At 56.4% G+C, this 12,952-nt stretch overlaps 1 protein-coding gene across 2 annotated transcripts in view; it reads left to right on the top strand.

The window, feature by feature from the left end:
• Positions 1-12,016, top strand: part of ACADSB (acyl-CoA dehydrogenase, short/branched chain) — a 13,753-nt gene extending 1,737 nt beyond the window's left edge. Inside the window, exons 1-11 of one of the 2 annotated variants that reach the window (XM_014528865.1) lie at positions 1,327-1,349; positions 1,594-1,753; positions 1,934-2,034; positions 2,999-3,205; positions 3,674-3,844; positions 4,464-4,589; positions 6,001-6,093; positions 7,833-7,922; positions 9,593-9,730; positions 10,491-10,590; positions 11,424-12,016. In XM_014528865.1, the coding sequence (XP_014384351.1) occupies positions 1,738-1,753; positions 1,934-2,034; positions 2,999-3,205; positions 3,674-3,844; positions 4,464-4,589; positions 6,001-6,093; positions 7,833-7,922; positions 9,593-9,730; positions 10,491-10,590; positions 11,424-11,494 (1,113 nt within the window). In that variant the 5' untranslated portion in view covers positions 1,327-1,349; positions 1,594-1,737 and the 3' untranslated portion in view covers positions 11,495-12,016. Of the gene's footprint in view, positions 1-1,326; positions 1,350-1,593; positions 1,754-1,933; positions 2,035-2,998; positions 3,206-3,673; positions 3,845-4,463; positions 4,590-6,000; positions 6,094-7,832; positions 7,923-9,592; positions 9,731-10,490; positions 10,591-11,423 lie in introns of those variants that run through there. The other variant, XM_005880852.2, reaches the window with a different exon arrangement.
• Positions 12,017-12,952: the final 936 nt, after the last annotated feature.

Here is a 12,952-nt window from a genome sequence, read left to right as displayed (position 1 = left end):
CCCTGTGCGATCAGCAGCTGCTGGGAAGCTGCCAGCGCTCGCCTCCCCTCTGGATGCCCAGTGGGCGGGTGCCAGGGCCGAGGCAGCCTCTTCCTTGTTAGGGACTAAAGGGAAGCACCGGTTTCTTTCTAAACAGCTTTATTCCCGAGTAACTTCCCTACCATGAAGCTCAGTCATTTTAAGTGAAGGATACAGTGATTTTCAGCCCATTGACAGAGTTGTGCGCCCGCCCATCACCCAGAGAGGCTGGGAGATGTTCCTCACCGAGGCATCCCTGCGCGCCCCAGCAGCTGCCTCCCTCCCTCCTCTGGGTTTTCATGGATAGAATCACATAATATGTGCACTTCTGTGCCAGCTGCCCTTCCTGGGCACGTTCTCAGGCTCAGGAAATGTGACTGATTCCTTGTCTCCTTTACTAAAATGCCGCAAAAGAACAGTGACAAGGTGTAATAAGCCTTTAAAACGGGATGGCCTCTTTTTTCAATGAAATTGTAGCAACCCCATTGCTGAGTGGAATGGACACGGCGACAGGGAGTGCCCTAGCCTGGCAGGCCCCCGAGGTCACTCACCGCGGGGCGGCGCCTGTCATGACGACTGACCCCCACGGACCCCGCGGTCCTGGCAGAAGCCATCTCCGTCCACGGAGCCTTCTCTGCTGGGTCCTCGCTGGGCCCTTTCCATGGCTTCTCTCCTCGTCCTCAGGACTCGGAGCGGATTCTCCGCACTTTACAGGGAGGGACCAGGATGGAGGTGCCAACGGAGGTCAGATATCACTTGTCCAAGGTCACGGCCTTGTTGGATATGAGGTGCGAGGGTTCGAGGCAGTGCTCTGACTCCAGAGCTGCTTTTCTCTTAAAAAAAAAAGTTTCTATTGATTTCAGAGAGGAAAGGAGGTGGGGAGAGAGATAGAAACACCAGTGATGAGAGAGAACCATGGATCGGCTGCCTCCTGCACGCCCCCCACTGTGGATCGAGCCTGCAACCCGGGCCTGTGCCCTGACCTGAATCGAACCCTGACCTCCTGGTTCCTAGGCGGATGCTCACCTGAGCCACGCTGCCGGGCCAGAGCATCTTTTTTTTAAATTGTTTTATTGCTTAAAGTATTACAAAGAGCATTACATATGTCTCCTTTTTTTCCCGCCCTTGACAATCCCCTGGCCTCCCCTTCCCCCCAGTGTCTTATGTCCATTGGTTATGCTTATATGCATGCATACAAGTCCTTCGGTTGATCCAGAGCATCTTTTCTTCACCCTTTCTGTGCTGTGCTCTCCTCCCAATGAGAAGCCGAAGAAACAAAACAGGCCGTGGACTTAAGCATGAGCTCCATCTAGAAAGTTCTTTCCTTGCAGGTAAAAGTTAATCATCTGGGAAATGTGTTCATTCGGAGCAGCTCGTTGCTGGCAAAGGAGTTATATCCCCGAAGCCAGTGTTTGCTTTTGTTCCCATGACCGTGAACAAGAAGTTGATGTTCTGACACTTCTCCTACCGTGTGTGTGCGCACGTGTGTGCATATATGTGTACATGTGTGTGGTGTGTGTATGTGTGTACACGTGTGCCTGTGGGCTCCCTACTCAACAGGGACTGTTTTTACAGATTAGACGAAACTTCCCAACCTGCCTGCCTTCTTGGAAGAGCCCTCCCCGTACCCTCCGGGCCTCCCACTCTGAGGCTCTGCTCAGCCCGGCAGGCGGCGGGCTCCCCGGCGCCCCCCTGCAGACGCTCTCCGACGAGGAGCTGATGATCCAGAGCGCAGGTGAGCGGGCCGCTGCCCTGGCCGGGTCGGGCTGCGGCATGAGGTCCAGGCACGCAGGCGGATCTGTGCACCTGCGTTTGTGAATGGAATTGTTTGACACTCATTTAAAATTCTTTTTGAAAAAAGTAATGCACGTCATAGCAATAGAGTAAAGACTTAGGGTATTTTTTTTTCCTACAGTTAAAAAATTTGCCCGGGAACAAGTTGCTCCTTTGGTCTCGACCATGGATGAAAATGCAAAAATGGAGAAGTCAGTCATACAAGGACTGTTTCAGCAAGGGGTACATGTGCATGTCTTCCATTTCCATCCCTGCAAACGCCTTCCGGGTTAAAATGCTGGCCTGCTTTTAGATGATGTAGGGTCTGTGACCAGAGCATCTGAGCTCTGCAGGGAGCTACCGCCTCGGCCTCAGGCCCCGCCCTCGCTGCTTCCTCCCGAGCCCGTCTCCGTCTCCGTCTCCTCTCCGTCTCCTCTCCGTCTCCATCTCCGCTTCTCCGACCACTTCCATCTCCCTTTGTGGCTGTCCCTTCAGCCCAGCTACGTGTCCCCCAGCTTCAAACAGAACAGCCACCACCAGACAGCAGTGGAGGGGCCAGAGTGTCAGAGAGGAAGGGGGAGCGCTCGCCGGCCACTGTTTCCCGCGCCTGGTGGTGAATTACATGCACCACCTCCTCTTCCTGGAACGAGGACTTGCACCCGGGGAGCTGGGGTTCCTGGTCCCGGCCGAGCTGCTGAGCGGCTGCGGGTCCTGGGAAGCCCGGCCGCCGGTCCAGCTGGTCCAGGAAGCGCCGCCAGCTGTGTCCGCTACCGTCGGGGTTTGCTGCAGTGGCTCAGAGGAGCGGCCCCGGAGGGTTGAGGAGTCAGGGCAGCTCCTGGCTGGGGAGGGGGTACTGAGTGTGAGCAGACATTCCCACGAGCAGGTCCCCCTTCAGTGTCCTCCTCACAGTGACACCGGTGGGAAGGGGCCGCCACCTGCAGGCCTGAGCGGGGAAGGTCGTCGGGGTTGTTCATGGCAGGCTTCTCGCGTCTTCCCTGGTCTTCACAGCGTCTTCCCTGTGCTTTGCTCTTTAGGTCACAAATGGAAGCAGGTAGCATAGCGTTTCGTTATGTCACCCGTTTCAGATATGTGTGGTCTGTGTCATATACATAAATACAATGAGGCATTCATGCGAAATACAGGATTGAGAAGGGGCGTGGCCACAGCTTACCTTTGACTTGAAAAGCGCCGCCCTGCTCTCCCGCAGTTCATGGCCGTGGACATCGACGCCAAGTACGGAGGGACCGGGGCTTCCTTCTTCTCCCTCATCCTGGTGGTGGAGGAGCTGGCCAAGGTGGACGCGTCCGTGGCGCTGATCTGCGACATCCAGAACACGGTGGTTAACGGGCTGGTGCGGAAGCACGGGACGGAGGAGCAGAAGGCGACCTACCTGAGCCAGCTGGCCACGGCCAAGGTGAGGGCCGCGGGGGGCGGGGCAGGGCTTTCTGTGCTCAGTGTCTGGGAGGACGTGCTGTGTGGGGAATGGCTGCTCCGGGCCGGAGAGCGGGCCCTGCAAAGGCCCCTGGTGCGTTCACGCAGCTAAACACACTCTGCCTGTCACTTGCCACTTGGAAACGGAGAGAACAATCGTGTGACAGTGGAGTTACTCTTTTTGACTCGATGATATTTTGTGACGCCCTCGTTGGAGGGCTCACGCCATCGCGCTGTCCTTCTCCTGGAGGAGCCGATTCACTTAAACTCAGCATTGGACGTGTGTGCTGGGCCCCCGCCTGCCTGAGACGGGGTCGGGGAGACACTGCCGTCGGGCGCCGTCTCCGCCCGGGAGCGCACAGGTTGTGAGCGTGGCCGCGGCTGAGCAGGTGTTTGCTGCCCAGAGTGTGTCGTGCAGAGTGTGACGGTGACTGGCGCGCGTGCCCCGCAGGTGGGGAGCTTCTGCCTGTCGGAGGCCGGGGCCGGCAGCGACTCGTTCGCCCTGAAGACCAGAGCCGAGAAGAAGGGGGGCCACTACGTCCTCAACGGGTCCAAGATGTGGATCAGCGGCGCCCGGGAGGCGGAGCTCTTCCTGGTGATGGCGAACGCGGACCCGGGCGCGGTCAGTTCCCGCACCCCGTCTGTCCTCTTTCCCTCCGTCCCTCGTCCAGGTCCCAAGGCCTTGTCCTGGAGTCTCCCTCCTCGGCACCGGCAGGGTTGGCGCCCTCCTCCCTCGCAGCCCAGCCTCCTGGTGCTGGTGCAGGTGTGCGCCCCGCGGGGCGGCCATCGTCAGGGTCGTTTCATTTCTCATTCCCTACTTAACGATGAGAAACCCAGGTACCTGGTTAGTACATTTAGTTTTAAGACTATTTTATTCAATTGGAAAATAGACATACAGCAAAGTAAATACATTTTAACTTTTGTCTTTTCTCGAATGTGACATTTAATTGAATTAAGTTTTAAGACTTTGAAGTTTTTAATGAAATGGAGTATGAAACGTGGAGTCCCCATGATCATGTGGTTCTGTAACTGGATCATGTAAAAACCCCACTGGGTTCTGAGGAAGGAGGAGGGCGAGGCGAGTGAGTCTGAGCCCAGGCCCTCTGCTCCTCCGTGTCGCCTACGTGCTGCAGTGCCAGCCCCGGCGGCTCTCTCGCTAAAGGTCCCTTCTGGGTTCTGTTTACCTGAACGGTGGGAAGGAGGGACCTAACCAGCCGGGTGCTCACACCCCCCTCCCCTAGGGGTACCGAGGCATCACCTGCTTCGTGGTCGACCGGGACACGGAGGGCTTCCACGTGGGGAAACCTGAGAACAAGCTGGGCATCAGGGCCTCGTCCACCTGCCCGCTCACCCTCGAGGACGTCAAGGTGGGTGTCGGAGCTCCGGCGCGCGGGCGGGTGTGAGCCAGGTCTGCACAGACCGCGGGTGCGGGGAGGCGGCCACCGCGGGACCGGTGGGCTAGGACGAGGACGTGCTCGGGGCCATGATCGCTGTGCTCCCCGAGGGTTAGGCCAGAGGGAGCCTGGCTGCCCAGCAGCTCCTCAGAGTCAGGAATTGACCCGTTTACACGCGTGATGCTGTGGCCAGGCTCAGGCAGGAGCCTGTGTGGGTGCAGCGCAGGCCACCAGGTGGGGATGTTGCTCAGGGAGATAGGAAGCACCCAGCAGCGCCCCTCAGTTCTGAGTTGAGTCTTTTAAAATGAGGGTCGGACTTTAGAGAGAGGGAGGCCGTGAGGGTGGACCTTAGAGAGAGAGACTGGCCCGCAGGTGTCGGGCCTCATGGCTGCCTTCCTTCTTCCTGCTTTCTCTTCTCTTTCTCCATCTGCCCGTCTCTCCTCGCTGTCCTTATCCTAAAGCCAGTGCATCTTTTGCTGCTTCTGGTGCAGCTTTTTGAAAGTGATGCGTGAACATGGTCACCTCCCTCCTCTGTAGGCGCACACGCACGTGCACACACATGCAATCTCCTGGGTGACAGTCTCCACGGGACGGTTCCCGCCCGAGCGGCCGCAGGGAGTCCGTGTTTCCTGCGACTCCCCATGTCGCTCACACTGGGCCATGCGGACAGGAGCTGGGGACGCCTCATTCCTTCGTGCTGTTGAGGAGCCGTGAGCGACTCCTGCCTCTGGACGCATTCGTCGCCAGCAGATGCCGGCGGGTTCTGGGCCGGGGCCGTCTCTCCCAGAGCCGTGCCGGGAGCCATTCACCGCGGGACACAGCTGGGGCCGAGCACCGTGCTGGGTCACGGCACACGCGTTGCAGTCGATGTGCATTAAAAGTAAAAAATCAGCCGGGCCGGCGAGGCTCAGTGGTGGAGCATTGACCCATGAACCGGGAGGTCATGGTTCGATTCCCGGTCAGGGCACAGGCCCAGAGCGGGGCGTCAGGAGGCAGCCAATCAATGATTCTCATCGTTAATGTTTCTGTTCCTCTATCCCTCTCCCTCCCTCTCTCTGAAACCAACAAAAACATTTTTTAAATATATTTTTTATTGATTTCAGAGAGGAAGGGAGAGGGAGAGATAGAAACATCAATGATGAGAGAGAATCATGGATCGGCTGCCTCCTGCATGCCCCCCACTGGGGACCGAGTCCGCAACCCAGGCATGTGCCCTGACCAGGAATAGAACCCGGGATCCTTCGGTCCGCAGGCCGATGCTCTATCTATTGAGCCAAAACAGCTAGGGCAACATTTAAAACACACACACACACACACACACACACACACATAATCAAAATGAATTATGTTGAATTACATTGAGAAATAATTGGGTTTTTTCCAGGTTCCAGAAGCCAATGTCCTGGGGCAGGTGGGCCACGGCTACAAGTACGCCATAGGGAGCCTCAACGAAGGGAGAATAGGAATCGCTGCTCAGGTGGGTCACGTTGTGCCCTGGCATGCTCTCTCCGGGGGGCGGGTCCATGAACAGCAGGAAGGGGAAATGCAGTGCAGCCAGCAAGGAGGGGAAGCGTGCGGACACAAGGGGGCGCCCTCCCTCCAGGCCCGCAGGGCTCTGGGCTCCCCATCGGAGATGTCCTGAGAACCAACAGTGGGCTCAGGTGGCGGCTTCCTGCTTTCGGAACATGGACGTTTGCCGGATACCTGCATCGATGACGTCCAGGCTGTGTGATAGATGCAGTATTTTATTTTAAGTCAAGTCTTTAACGCATGAAATCCATTCTGGAAGAACATTCTAATTTAAGAAGACATGATTTTGAACTATGCAGTACAAGTCTCTAATCAATAGATAATGAAATGTTTTTCTTGGTTTTGCATGTGAAATTCAGGGGATTTGTGTGTGAGACGCTTGAAATACAAGAGCTGCATTGAATAGATATGTGGTGTGAGAACTATTCAGTCATTTATCATATTTGCCCTTTGTCATGCATAGCACATGTTTCTATTAAGTGGTATCAGTTATTTCTTAGATTAAGAAAAGGAGTAAAGCCTTTGGTTTTATAAATTACATCATTTTTGTAGGATATATGTATTTACTTTTAGTCAGTGAATATCCGGAATTCACAAACAGAAGAGCTTTTAGATTTTAGGTTATTATACAGACTAGCTGTTGGATTGCTTAAATGTTGTGGTATGACTCGAGATTTTTTTCACGGCTGCTAGGTTTGCTAACAGAATATTCTTAAATCGTAACGCTTACCTCCCCACAGAAGTAGGTAACATCTTACTGAAGAGACTGGCTTCTCTGTTCTTCTTAAAGGGTTTCTGCGGTTCAGCTCCATCACACATGGAGCCAACGTAGACGCTCTGGCGCAGAGCGCGCGGCTGGGCGGGCGGCTATTGCTCAGGTGGCCTTACAGCCTGACCAGAAGTTAAGGTGAGGGAGCGGCGGCCCCTCGGCGGATCCTGCGGGCGCCTCGTAGGGACCGAGGCCCAGGCAGCGGGTCTGAAGGTGCCCGTCCTCGACCCTCTGCAGCCACAGAGCACTTAGACTTTCAGGGTTTACAGTGAAAGCATTTCAGAGGGAGGCCAGTTTTAGTGGACAGCCGACTATTTCAGTTTTCACGCCAATAGAAAACTCTATTCTAAAGTGAAACAACTTCCGTTCTAGGGTGGAAGGGCACCATCTGAGCTCAGAATGCAGGGGCCCGGCCGCACTTCCCTTTGTTCTGTTGGAGTTCTGCTCCTTTGTTTTTGTCCTTTAGTTTTTAGCACGATATTCTGTTCTCCAGAAAGTTCAAAATAAACGGCTAGAGGAAAGGTGACGTGTTCGAATGAAATATTGAAGTTTGTGGGCATTTCCCCCAAAGCTTAACCTGCCGATTCTCTTTCCCTCTTTCTGAGCCTGCATGGCGTGCCATGGTTAGATGTGACTTCATGACGATGTAACGTTGAATTCAGGGACCATTTCTAAGCTGGGACCGTTCAGCCAATGCGGAGCGTGGTTAGCAAGGAGGAACTGCAGCGGGGCTGGCCCCACGGCCTGGGCGGTCCTCAGGGTGTGAGCGGGCGGTGTTCCCACCTGCTCCGTGAGTTCTCGACTCCGGCTCTGCACTCGCCCTGGGCGGGAGTCTGACGCCCGGCTCAGCCACACTGGCCCCTGCCCAGGTTCGGGCTCTGTAACAAAATAAGAAATTCTGATTTTTTCCCCCACAGATGCTGGGATTGGCTCAAGGATGTTTTGACTACACTGTTCCGTATATTAAAGAAAGGATGCAGTTTGGCAAAAGATTATTTGACTTTCAGGTATATAATCCTTAGCATCTTTCCCTGTGCTGGACTCGCCTGCCTTCCCACTATTGAAGAGGGGGCGCAAAGCCGTGGGGGACCCTTGGATCCCAGTGGGAGAGGGAGGGGACCGGATGTCTGGGGAGAGCCTTGGAGGTGGCCCCGCACAGCTTCCTAAGCTCCGCACACGGGGCCTGCAGTCACTCCCGGGCTCAAGTCCTGGTCCTCTGTGTTACTGGCTTTAGGCCTGAGACAAGGCCCCGCCCGCTCTGCGCCCCGACGGCCCGCTCTGTCGGGTGGAGATGAGGCCCGTCCTCCGGGCGGTTTCCCTCCGGCGGGAAGGCACCGGCGCGTGGCGGAGGCCCGCAGTGTTCAGTGAGGGACAGTGAGGCCGGAGCCGCGCAGGGTCCTCCAGAGACTCGCTCGGTCCGCCCCGCCCCTTCCACGGGCGCACTCGGCACAGAAAGCGCCAGAGGTGCCCTCCGTCCAGCGTGGGGTGGCACTGGCCTGGCCCAGCGGCCTGGCTCTCAGAGCTCCCGGCTGCCAGGGGAGGGGCTGGGGCCCTCCCTCAGCAGGCCTCAGCAGGTTGGCGGCTGGAGGGCAGCTGACGGAGCTCACCCAGCTCATCGGCGGTGACGCACAGGGATCACCGCGCGGTCTGTGCGATCCCCGTGAGCTCGGGCTCTGTGCCGCTATTCCTTCCCCGCTCCGGCCTGCTGCGTCTCTCGGGGTGCTGGCCAGGCATCATGCCAGCACACGCACTGCACGTGTGCAGAGGCCCCGGGTTGGGGGTGCGCAGTCAGGTCGAGGTCTGCAAAGTGGGAGCACAGCAGGCCTGGCCGGATCCCCACAGTCATGTGACCACCGCCATCCTCTGCACAGAGACCGAGTTCCCAGGGTCCCCACAGTCATGTGACCACCGCCATCCTCTGCACAGAGACCGAGTTCCCAGGGCCATGCGGGGTCGTATCAGAATTACAGGATCTGTTGTCCCAGCTTCTGTCCTCTTGGACTTTCTCAGAGCAGCCACACCAGCCAGCAGCAGAGGGACAGACACGGGGCAGGGGTGAGGGAGGCGTGGTCCCTCTGCACACAGGAAGCGGCGGACATGGACGTGGGGGAGGAGGAAGGGCCAGGGGTGACATTTCTAAAGATGCTTCTCAGGGTGATTAAAAGAAAACTTAGAAGTTTGATCATGAAAAGCAGCTTATTAGTTTTATGTCTGTGTGAGGCCTGGATTCAAGTTGGTCGTTTTTAAAAGCTTTACTCTCAGTAGAGCAATTGGATTTGCTCTGCCTGAGCTAACATCATTCTCTCCTCTAGACCGCAAGCTCGAGCAACTAGATGAGAATGAAAATTTTCTTAATTCAAGCAATGAAAATGCATATTCAAAATTTTGCTCTTTTGGAATTTTGTTTAACCTCCACTTGAACATAAAAAAGGTTGAAAATAATTATTAAATATAATTCAAATTTTTAAAGTTAACTTGGTGATCATTAATTTTTTCAACCTTGACAGTGATACAGAATTACACGAACTTGGAAAACTTCTTAAGCAACACATGCCGTGCAGGCAGCAGGTTGTGAAGTATTTTTACAAAATGAGTGTGGGTGCCTTGGGGGATGTTTGAGTCTCTGTCCCCCATCGGCGGGACTTGGGCGCCTTCTCTGACTTGGCCTCCTGTCCAGGGGCTGCAGCACCAGGTGGCCCAGGTGGCCACTCAGCTGGAGGCGGCGCGGCTGCTGACCTACAACGCCGCGCGGCTGGTGGAGGCGGGGAAGCCGTTCATCAAGGAGGCGGCCATGGCCAAGTACTACGCGTCCGAGGTGAAGTGCTGCTGCTGCTGCTAATAATTCAAACAATGATAAAAACACAGGCGCTTCCGAAGGAAAGGGCCTTCATTCTGTGAAGTCCCGAGTGTTCTCAGGGTCCCGCGTGGAAGCCATGCGCCCAATTCAGGTGGGAGGACCCTTGTAAACCCCCAGTCAGCCTCGTCCGAGTGCTGGCGTCGCCCCCGTGGTTCCACATCGGGGCGAGTGAATGCCATGGAGATGATGGGAAATGGAAACACCCAGAAGGGGCTGCCCGTGTGTGTGCTCTCTGTTCACACAGATGAGCTCCGTGTTACACAGACATGTTCCGTGTTACACAGATGAGCTCCGTGTTACACAAACATGTTCCGTGTCACACAGACATGTTCCCAGTTACACAGATGAGCTCCGTGTTACACAGACATGTTCCGTGTTACACAGACGAGCGTGTTACACAACAGACATGTTCCGTGTTACACAGATGAGCTCCGTGTTACACAGACATGTTCCGTGTCACACAGACATGTTCCGTGTCACACAGACATGTTCCGTGTTACACAGACGTGGCCTGAGAGCGCGGCCAGGTCCCGGGGCTGCTGTTCCGAGCCTCAGCAGGTTGTCCTCCTTCCGTAGCCTCACGTAGTCATTGAACCCTTCGTCCCCAGTCAGCTCCTGCCTCCACCTCCCAGACTCCGTGTCCGCTCTGCCCGCCCGAGGCACGGGAGTGGGTGCGCAGGTGGTGCGGTCACACAGGGGCCTCTGCTGTGTTTGGCAGGTCGCGGGGCTGACCACCAGCAGATGCATCGACTGGATGGGAGGCGTGGGCTACACCAGGAACTGCCCGGTGGAAAAGTACTTCCGAGACGCCAAGATCGGTAAGGCTGCTCCCGTCCGCTCGCCCTGCCGCCGCCGCCATCGGTGTGTGGTCACAGCGGCAGTGTGTGTGCCTGCGCCAGGGGCTGCCTCTCTGGCTGGGCTTCCCACCTCTTCCTTCAAGAACTGGATTTGTAGGTTCTTTTAAAAACATCAAATTGCCTTTCTAAATGCCTCGGCAGGCCTTTTAGTAAAAGCACAGCACACTCTGTCCTGCCCTGGCCGGTGCTCAGTGGGTCGGAGCGTCGTCCTGTCACCAGAAGGTTGGGGTCCAGGTCCCGGGCAGGGCACACGCCCAGGTCGCAGGTTGGATCCTGGGTGGGGGCACATATGGGAGACAACTGATCGATGTTTCTCCCCACCCCCCCTCTTCCCTCTCCCTGAAATCAATGAAAAAACATCCTCGGGTGAGGATTTTTAAAAATCTGCCTTAATTTTTCTTTTACTAAAAACGTTAACATTTGGGGTTTGTTTCGTCTGTTCTTTGAAGTGTGAGTCAGTTTCAGAAGCTCCCTGCCTACGAGCCTGAGCATCCGAGGCTCTGTCCAGGCGGAGGGCAGAAGCCGCCCTGCAGGCCACGGTCCTGAGGGCCCTCGGGCTTCTGTGCTGCCGGCTCAGGGACGAAAGCCTCGCCTGTGTGATGCGGATTCTGGAATCGGAATCCCACTCCCAGGCGGAGGGCCATCGTCCCGCAGGCACAGCCGCCTCCGCAGGCCGCATGCTCGGGGCGTGGGGCGCTGGCGCGGAGCAGAGCGTGGAGCAGGTGCAGGTCTGTCCGCAGAGCTGTGCCTTCCGCACACGCAGCCGAGTCCTCACTCCGGTCCCTTTGTTTAAGGTACAATATACGAGGGCGCGTCCAACATCCAGCTGAACACCATCGGGAAGCACCTCGATGCGGCGTACTGACCCCGGGGCCCGCTGGGCCGTGTGAACCCCAAAGCTCTGTGACCTGGGGAGCATCACCCAGCAGCGCAGTGATGGATGGAAGTTGTGGTCGTGGGTCCCGGGTCGCCATCTCTGTGTTCTTCCAGCTCCGCCCAGCATGGGCACCGGAAGCCACTTTCACATCTGGGGAGAAATGCTCTCCTGCCTCCTCAGAACTTTCTAAAGGTCTGAGGCCTCGTCCCCGCTGCAGGTGCAGAGGGGTCTCCCCACGGCTGGGTGCTGGGGACCCCGGGCGTTGTCTGTTCCCACGAGACCTCCTTTGTGGCTTTCATCAGACGTGTCTGTTAGACTTGGCAAGTCTCCCGGATTGAGTCCACCCTAAGCTGCTAAATGAGGTAGAAACGGACAAATACTTTCTGTAGAAAAATCTAAGAGTTCTAGTTGTGAAACCTGAGAATGGGAGGAAGGTAAGGATCCCACTCTGTAAGTCGTAAACGTGAAGAAAACGCTATTTTACCAAAATAAAGCGAAGATGTTGCGAGGCGGCCTGTGCGGAAGGTGTGGGCGGGCTGTCAGAACTCGGCTGACTCTCCGGTGCGAAGCCTCAGCACTGGCTCCGCGGTCAGAGGCGCCCCTGTTGTCGTGTCACTGTCTCCTTAAGCGGGACCGTCCTCGGCCGCGCTGCCTGGCCTCACCGTGGCTCGTGCTTCAGCCGCTGCGCCTCACTCGGCTCCGTGATTCTCAAGAGGGCGGTGTCCTGCCCCCCAGGAGCCGTGTCCGATCTCATGGGGGGGGTTAGACAGAGCATGTTCAGTGACAGAAAATGACAGAAAAGTCCTTTCATCCCGGGAAGCAGAAGCACTTGGTTGCTTGCAGCGCAGGTTCAGAAAGGCCGAGGTCGGGACAGGGGCCTCGAGGGTGCGTGTCCCGAGCCCTGGGGGGGGTGGGGGGTGCCGGGTGGAGGGGGTGCCGGGGTCACAGGTCCTGAAAGGGCTGGGGAGCGTTTCAAGGCTCAGCGTCGCCGCTGCTGCACAGGAAGCACCTTTGGGCGCAGGTGCCGGACAGGGTTTATTAGGAAAGAAGCTGTGCTTTGCCCGTTCACGTTTACTGAGCTGGACTCTGTAATGCAGATCATAGTTAAATGTTCAGAATTGTGTAAATACAGTGGACGTGGGAGTTACATTAAAGTATTAGGAAGAAATAAGAACAAGTTTAGTCCTTGGTCCAAAAGAGGTAACATCTACTTAACTTTCAAACAGGGAGATGAGGAAAGCTCTCATTCAGTCTCTCAGAATGAAAGTGGGGGGACTGATGGGAAGTCGGGGGGGACTGATGGGAAGTCGGGGGGACTGATGGGAAGTCGGGGACCTGATGAGAAGTCAGAAGAGTCTGATAGGAAGTTGGGAGACCTGATGGGAAGTCGGGGAGACCTGATGGGAAGTCGGGGGGGACTGATGGGAAGTTGGGGGGACTGATGAG

This window comes from Myotis brandtii, unplaced genomic scaffold, assembly GCF_000412655.1.
Source record: "Myotis brandtii unplaced genomic scaffold, ASM41265v1 scaffold656, whole genome shotgun sequence".
Classification (NCBI taxonomy): domain Eukaryota; kingdom Metazoa; phylum Chordata; class Mammalia; order Chiroptera; family Vespertilionidae; genus Myotis; species Myotis brandtii.
The sequence above is the reverse complement of the archived record's forward strand: the minus strand, read 5'-3'. Positions and strand labels throughout refer to the sequence as shown.